We start from the raw sequence: 8,385 nt of genomic DNA, 5'->3' as shown, positions 1-8,385 counted from the left end.
CAGGACCACATATGGCAATGAGTACGAGGTGACCGCTCATACTTTCTTGGACACCCACAGAGCTGAAAAGTCCAACAACCACTGGATCCTTTGCACCGCTGACCCGGATGCAGAAGGCCTCCTGCTTCTCAATCGCCTGAAATCAGAGGGCAACTGCGTATCGTTGCCGCGGGAAAACCCAGACGATCCAACAGAGTATATCAGATGTAGTGTGTGTAATTATAGGGAAGACAGGTAATCGAGGTGTTGAAAAAAACAAGAGTGCTCTATGTTTGAATGATTACACCCCACCCCCTACCGTTCCCCCAAACTTTGCATTCCTACAACGTGAATGTATGTTGCTGTCAGAATTTGATGTGTTTTGTTTGTCAAACACAGGGTGGTCATCTCTTGTGATTTCTAAACAAAATATTGAAAATGTGACATGGAAGCCCTTGGTGAGGCATTTTTTTTCACACTCCGAAAAACACATCCTTTATTCTATTCTTTGTACCTTTAGTGATAGAATGGCTTGCCACTAGGGTTTAAAGGTACGTGGGTACCGTTGTCACTTGCTTGAGAGAAAACAGATTCCTGTCATCCCTTCCCACATATGTTAGGTGACTTATTTTTTTCCCTCAACTGAACTTTATAGAGCACTTTAAAGCAACCACTGCTGCATACTAAGTGCTGTACACCAATCCCCGGCACCGGTTCATATGTCATTTGGCACCGGGGCCGCACAGAAAGACTAAATAACTGACATTACTTGCGTTTTATTTATTTCGAACTCTTAAATCCATCTACAGTATCTCATCCTTGACGCAGGTCAAGGTGCGCTTTCAGTCACGTGATAGGTTACCGCTAAAAATGAAACTAAATTTAATCGACAGTGTCGCGTATTAAAAGATTCCCACGCACCAAACACACTCCGCAGCGATGGTTAGTCGTATTTTTCATGCACTTTGTATTTGCTCGTATCTTATTTTGAAGGCACGTTTAAACGTTACCATAACAACCAGAGAGTGTTGAGGCCAGATTGGACGTTCCTCGTGTCATGATTCGTGTTTATCATGTTTTGAAAATACCACCGTTTTCATGCAGGTCATATCTTATTTTGTTGCATTTATCCGTCACACCTTAAAGGCCGGTCCCTGAAAATATTGTCTCACATTAAGCCGTTCCGTGGGGCAAAAAAAGTTGGGGACCGCTGCTGTACACGCAGTATAAATTACGGTACTCGTATGATAACAAAATCAGTTAAAATAATAAATTACGAACAAAAAACCGTTCACACCATAAAACAACAAAAATGACGAGTCGCATGCTGAGTCGAAAGCAATACAATTCAAATTGTGATTTAAGATGAGTTAAAAATGGACAGTGAGGGGGCGGTGATTGCACAACATTTGGCAGGTTTTTGCCAACGAGGCTTGATTCCCTCGGAGCATCCGTTTTGTCCTGAGTACCTCCGGTAGTGTCTGGTCCAAATTACCTGAGGCACCGAGCCGGGGCACAAGGATGGACGAGTCTAGAGAGGTAAGGTGGGGTGAGACCATTTCAAGACATCAAATGCAAATGCAATCAAAGACTTCACTTCCACCTACTTTGTTCAACTAGTGAGAGGTTTTTGCACCTAAAAGGGTCGGTCTCATTGCCATGTGGTTGGCCCTCATTCGGTGTAGCAGCAGGGCGGCTCATGTACGAACCCAATTCCAATGAAGTTGGGACATTCTGTTCAACAAATAAGAGCAATGATTTACAATTCATGCCCAGCCTGTATTTTTAATTGTCAACACTAAAAAGATAAATTATTTCATGTTCAAACTGACAAACCTACATGCTGACAGCAAATAATCATTAACTTGGAATTTTATGGCTGTAACCGAGCAATTCCAGGAAGCTCCTTTTAAAACCAATCATGGCACCCGCCCATTCCCAGTTAGCCCTGTTCACCTGTGGAATGTTCCAAATAGGTGTTTGATGAGCGTTCCAGTTGGCCAGCCCCGATTTAGACAAAATATTCATTTGAAAGAAATGCCTTTTTTCTCTTCACATGTCCACTTAACTTGAAAATGACAAAATTTGAGTTATCTCACCGTACTTCTCAGTGGCTCAATTGCCCATATGCTGGTCATTTGTCCATATGTGCTCAGTGATTGACTTGTGACTCATTAAGTTGGACCCTGCCTTTTACCCAAAACCAGCAGAGATAGACTCCAGCTCTTCCGCTCATGGACTAACGAGCCCATAATTGAAGTTGAACAGGAACTCAGCCATTTTGGTTCAAGGCAGCCATTTTGTTTCCATTATGCCGCATACTGCCTGTCCTGTGTGCCGCCTGGTTCCTGCTCTGAGTAACATTTGCTTGGCTGTCAAAATGCACTGGTCACAATGCATATTCTTTTCCTCAACAAATATGAAAATATGATATTTAATTTCTAGAAAGTGTGTGTGTGTGTGGGGGGGTCTGTCGAAATAGCTGTAAAATAACATGTGAATTAAATTGTTGTTTTGCTTTACTGTTGTATGTTAGTTGCTCCATGTACAGCACTTTGTGTGCAGCAATGGCTGGTTGAAAGTGCTCTAGAAATAACATTTGAGTTGAGTTGAGACTGAATTAATTGTACAAGCACTATTTCTGAAGTTACTGTTTCTGTGTTGCATGACTTTGTTACTTTGTGGGGTGTTCATGTTTGGAGCTTGGCTTCACATTGGCGTTGTCAGGAAGCAGGATTGGAGCATTGATGAAATTCTGTGTTGGAATAGGAGTTCAAAGAAAATGTAAAGTACTGTAATGAAAGTTGTTGTACAACTAAATATTAGTTCACGCATTTTGGAGTTTGTACAACAAATGTTATGCAAAGTGTTACATGTATCAGTAGCTGTTAAGCTGTTAAGAGTTGAAAACTAAAATTACTGCTTGGAAAATCAAAATGAACAGTCTGACCACGATATCCATCCATCTATCCATTTTCGAATCCGCTTATCCTCATGAGGGTCCCGGGTGTTCTGGAGCCTATCACAGCTGTCTTTGGGCAGTAGGCGGGGAACACCCAGAACTGGCGGCGCGGACACCTGCAGCGGCTCCTCTTGTTTTATGTTGTCTTGAGAGGGAAGACATTTCATCTGTGCTGTATGTGTAACATGCCCAGTGATTGACTTGTATGTTACACATACATCTGTGCTGTATGTGTAACATACAGACAGATGTCAATAAAGTTGACTTGACTTGACTTGGTTGCCAGCCATTGCACAGCACACATACGCCAACAACCATCCGTGCTCATAATCAGACCTTGGGACAATTTTAAGTGTTCAATCAGCCTGCCCTGCATGATTTTGGAATGTGGGAGGAAACCGGAGTACCCAGAGAAAACCCACGCAGGCATGGGGAGAACATGTAAACGCCACACAGGAAGGCCTGGAATCGAATCCTGCACATTTGCACAGTGAGGCGGATGTGGTAAACGATTGACCACCGTGACGCCCAAGGTCGAGCCATTTAAAACATTTTTATTGGCATACCCGCCCTGTTTTTTTTCTTGAGGAAAAACTGTTCATTTAAATGTTTGTACATATGTCGATTAACATATGGTGTAAAAAGTTACTAATCAACAGAATGAGTATGACTGAGTCCAGTGTCCCATGGTGTAGGAGGTAAATGGGTGTGCAGGAAGCCCCAGCTCTTCAAAACTGGCAAACGTGGTGAGTTAACATGTGTTTTATATACATTACTATATATACATATATATATATACTTATAAGAATTTAGTAAGCAGTAAATTGTGTAAGTAGTTGGACAACCGATTGTGCTTATTCCCGAATAACCCTTCAGTGTAAAAAATGAGGTCTTTTCTCAAGAAAAAAAATTGTCTTGTTCAGGAGAAAAAAACGTGATAACCTCTCTGGAAATTGTTCTTTCTATCGCTCACGTTGAGCAAACACCTCATTTTTTAGAGAGAGAGAGAGAGTGTGGAGACCCACGGCCACCATATTTAAACACATACTAATATTGAAATGGCATTATTTATGATGAAATAACCACATTTTATCAGAAAATTTGAAAAACAAAATAATGAACTCCATCAATTTTAGAGAACAGCCACATGAATACAACAAATATAAGATAACTTTTGAGAAGCCTATTCTGTCCAGATCTGAGCTAAATCCTGTACAGTAGTCACTGTGAACCCACTTGTATTTGCAGACATTTTCGGCAGTGTCATTGGTCTGTAAGCATGGCAGTGCATGTGGCTGGACTCGTGGCTGTGGTTGCCTTTTATGGTGTCATCCTGCTCACTGGGATCTTTGCGGCGCGAAAGTCAAAGAAATTGGAAAAGAAATGTACTGGGAGAAAAAGCGAAGTTGCCATTGTCGGTGGCCGCAACATCAACATTGTGGTTGGTGTATTCACAATGACAGGTAGGATTTTTTGTTTCAAGGATTTTAATTTCATGTTGATTTAAACACTGTCTATTATTTCTTATCTTTGTTGCCTTCCAGCAACATGGGTTGGTGGAGGTTACCTTATGGGCACGGCTGAGGCTGTTTACTTGCCAACTCGTGGTCTTGTCTGGGCTTCTGGACCTTTTGCATATCTTGTGAATTTTATTTTAGGTGAGTATCGGAAATGTACAGCGCCCCTATGGTGCCATGGGAGGAAAAAAATGGTCAATGTTACACTGTGGAAAACAGTTATCAGTGCATCTGGAAAGTATTGTCAGCACTTCACTTTTTCTCCATTTTGTCATGTCACAGCATTATTCCCAAATCGATTGAATTTAATATTCCTCAAAGTTCTACACACAACATCAAATATTGACAATGTGGAAATTTGGGGGTATTTCCGGACAAAAAAACTCAACACCTGTGTTTTTTTTGTCTTTGAAGGAGGAATTTTCTTTGCAAAACCAATGAGGTCTAAACGCTACGTGACCATGTTGGACCCATTTCAGCATCGCTACGGCCGGTTGTTCACCACGGCAATATTAATTCCTTCTTTGCTCAGTGATATTTTTTGGGTTGCCTGCATCCTTGCTGGTCTCGGTTAGTCATTGAATTTTATTGCTTTTGTATTTTTTGGTGTCCCAATTTGAATGAAAGTTTTTCTAAATGCTATTTTTCATGTTTTATTGCATATAATATTCAGGGGCAACAATGAGCATCATCCTTGATCTATCACCTGTAGTCTCCATCCTGATCTCTGCAGCTGTCTCCATTATTTACACTGTTCTAGGAGGCCTGTACGCAGTTGCGTACACTGATGTCATCCAACTGTCCTTCATATTTGTCAGTCTGGTGAGTTCTCAAGAAAATTGTCCAAATGTCGTGTGTGCTCGCGCAGTTGTTCCATCTGAGAGTGTCAATGCCGTCTTGGCTGTAATTTATTTTTTTTTTTACTAAACAAGTGTTTTGTTTTTGTTTTAGTGGCTCTGTATCCCATTCATGTTTCTCAGCCCCGCGGTGACTGACCTTTCACAAACAATCCATCTCAACGAGTCAAACGTCGACTCTTGGATAGGAGAGGTGAAGCTTGAAGATGCAGGAAAATGGACTGATGACTTTCTCATGATGGTCAGATATTTTACTTTGTCTTGTGTTGTTATCCAGCAATTCATGGTCAGTTGATGAAAGAATCCAGATAATTCCAAAGGGTTCCCTTACTTTTGCTGACAACTTTAGTCATTGTTTATCGACGTTACATGTTGAAGTGATGTGACTTCGATGCTTTCTGCTCTGTTGTAGGCTTTGGGTGGACTTTCATCCCAATCCTTCCACCAGAGGATCCTCGCGGCGGCCTCCTCATCCAAGGCTCAGGTGTCCTGCTTTGCTGCTGCACTTTTTTCTTTTATTATGGGAATCCCATCGGTGATCATTGGAGCTGCAGCTGCTTCAGCAGGTACGGAATATGCGCTCCGCCACAAAGAGTTCAACAGGCTACACGACAATTAACACAAGCAAAGGTCCAATTGTCTGAAAAGATTGTGATTCTTAGCTCACTTGTAAATTTGTGTTATATCTGTTAATATTACCTCCCTCGCTTGGAAAATGGTCTGTAACACAGATGGTAAATGTCATAGCTGCTCAATATTGCAATATGCAAATTCATTTTATTATTTTTCTTGTATTTGCTTTTGGGCGGGCTGTTCCAGTCCCCGCCCCCCGTGATTAGCTGGGATGCTCTCAATGTACGGCCTTTGAAGGAAAAAAACTTGGAAGGATAGTGCTGAGTAGGCAGTAATTTGTGAAACTAGAAGAGTACGAGTCAGTGTTTATGATGTAAAACATGGTGTCCTCCTGGGGTCAATGATGGGACCCATACTTTTTCATCTGGACATAAAACAAGTCAATGATCTGAATCATTGAAATGTCTTTTCGTCGATGACTGAAACATATTGGGCTTCAGTGAAAAATTTCATCCAACTTTTGTCATTAATCACTTACAGAAATGATTGAAAAGGTTTAATAAGCTGGAATTAAATTTGAAAAAAACAAAACTCCACAGGAACAAAATCCAAAAAGGTGAATTTGTGGAGAATGACCCACGACTCGTGTCACCCGACTGTCAATGGGATATCAGCCCACAACAGAGTTGTTCAAGAAACGTGTAACAAGTTCTAATGTCATTTCAATTATTCTGTATGCCTCCTCCTCTCTAAGACTGGAACCAGACAGAATACGGTCTACCCCCACCTTATGAGCGTGGAGAGGCTGGGAATGTCCTGCCATTGGCTCTGTCCTACATCACACCTAACTGGGTGTCCGTTTTGGGCATTGGCTCCGTAGCAGCAGCAGTGATGTCATCCATGGACTCTGCATTACTGTCATCGGCGTCCATGTTCACGCAAAACATATACAAGGCAACTTTGAGAAAGCAGGTGTGTGTTTATGTCGATGAGTGGTTTTGTGCTTCAGCAGAACAATTTCATCATGTTTGTTAACCCACAGGCATCAGACAGAGAGCTGCAGTGGGTCACCAGGATTTGTGTGTTGTTGGTGGGCCTGGCTGGAACCGGTTTGGCCTTTAACAAGAGCAGCATGCTTGCACTCATGCTGCTCACGACAGACTTACTCTACTGCATTGTGACCCCACAATTGGTCTGTGTGGTGCACCTCCGATCTGCCAATTGCTATGGCGCCATCAGTGGCTACACGGTCGCTTTGCTGCTGCGTGTGCTGAGCGGTGAGCCAGCGCTCGGAATCCCTCCTGTGATACTCTACCCGGGCTGGAGGGAAGAGGATGGCGTCATCACGCAGTACTTTGCCTTCAGGACTCTGATTGCGTTCATCTCTCTGGCGGTTGTCGTTCTTGTGTCTTGCCTGGTCGAGCTGGGCTTCAATCACAATGTTATTCCTCAGTCCTGGGATGTGTTGGATGTTTTCAAAAAGAAAATTGAGGCAGAAGAGGATGAGAAACCAACACCACTTTCTCATGAGGGAAAGAACATTGTCCTTAATACAGCATTGTAGCTTCATAGTATCTGCCTAAACTTCGTTGTATGCTAAAATTGCAGATATCTGCATGCAATTTTTGAATAATACATGTTTAAAACATTGTACATGTGCAAGTGAACATCTGGCTCCGTAAGTCTACGTCACAGACTGCATGCATCACTATTGTCAACAACAAAGATGCAAAGTGAATTCAGAGATTTGTTTGTAAAAAATACATTTGGTTGAAGAGAATTGCAAAAAAGACTCAGGCAGAACTATGTCTTACTGAACCGTAACGGGAAAGCATTAAACTCTTGTAAACTTGCATGGCAATAAATACACAAAAATTCATTGTCGGATAACCTTCTCCAGACCTTCGGTGTTACTCGGGCATGGAACATTCTCAAAATGTTAGTTTAGGTTCTAACTAATGTTTGGAGAAACAAAAACAAATGTTATTTCAATGTTTGAATCTATCAGAAAGAAGTCAATGCGGGTGTGTACTTTGCATTATGAACATGTGAGTGAAAAGAGTTGTCCACTTCTGCTGTGTGGGGAAAAAAAACATAAATCACACAAATCAGATAGGTTGGAGTTACTCAGGTAAGCTTTTAATCAGTAATCGAATCGAATGAAGCCTGTTTCGTAGAGGAATTATCCAAGTACAGTTTAGACCAGCTCCTAAAATTAAATTAGTTTGTGAGATTTATGAGGGAGAACACCATCCTAAAGAAGACCGGATGGTTCAAGTTCGGACCATAAATATCAATTCAGATTTTCGGCAGAGTCTCCCCTGACGAAATTGTGGCCATGCAAGAAGTCAGTTTCGTGGTAAAACAATGTAAGATGAGGGGGACTTCGGATGGGTCATTACTTTAAATAAAGGTTTGAACTTTGTGTCTCGCCTGCCTGAGTCAATTATCTATCCACCAATCCATTTTCAACACTGCTGTCATGATTCGGTTTGGG

General features: G+C 41.8%; 2 protein-coding genes across 3 annotated transcripts in view; both read left to right on the top strand.

Annotated features, from left to right (window-relative positions):
* Nucleotides 1-320, top strand: part of cfap161 (cilia and flagella associated protein 161) — a 3,665-nt gene extending 3,345 nt beyond the window's left edge. The window contains exon 7 of the mRNA XM_019890390.1: nucleotides 4-320. Within this exon, the coding sequence (XP_019745949.1) occupies nucleotides 4-238 (235 nt within the window). The 3' untranslated portion in view covers nucleotides 239-320. The remainder of the gene's footprint in view (nucleotides 1-3) is intronic.
* Nucleotides 321-1,275: 955 nt separating this feature from the next.
* LOC109528073 (high-affinity choline transporter 1-like) lies at nucleotides 1,276-7,672 on the top strand. 2 transcript variants are annotated; one of them, XM_019890351.1, is made up of 9 exons: nucleotides 1,277-1,518; nucleotides 4,190-4,404; nucleotides 4,486-4,599; nucleotides 4,873-5,028; nucleotides 5,132-5,280; nucleotides 5,410-5,556; nucleotides 5,728-5,881; nucleotides 6,643-6,860; nucleotides 6,931-7,672. In XM_019890351.1, exons 2-9 carry the CDS (start codon nucleotides 4,221-4,223, stop codon nucleotides 7,450-7,452), a joined length of 1,644 nt encoding a protein of 547 aa, XP_019745910.1. In that variant the 5' UTR covers nucleotides 1,277-1,518; nucleotides 4,190-4,220; the 3' UTR covers nucleotides 7,453-7,672. The 2 variants fall into 2 exon arrangements, with proteins under 2 accessions (XP_019745912.1, XP_019745910.1); XM_019890353.1 differs by lacking the exon at nucleotides 4,873-5,028 and having other exon boundaries at nucleotides 1,276-1,518.
* Nucleotides 7,673-8,385: the final 713 nt, after the last annotated feature.

Source organism: Hippocampus comes, unplaced genomic scaffold, assembly GCF_001891065.2.
Source record: "Hippocampus comes isolate QL1 unplaced genomic scaffold, H_comes_QL1_v1.1 scaffold88, whole genome shotgun sequence".
Taxonomy (NCBI): domain Eukaryota; kingdom Metazoa; phylum Chordata; class Actinopteri; order Syngnathiformes; family Syngnathidae; genus Hippocampus; species Hippocampus comes.
The sequence above is the reverse complement of the archived record's forward strand: the minus strand, read 5'-3'. Positions and strand labels throughout refer to the sequence as shown.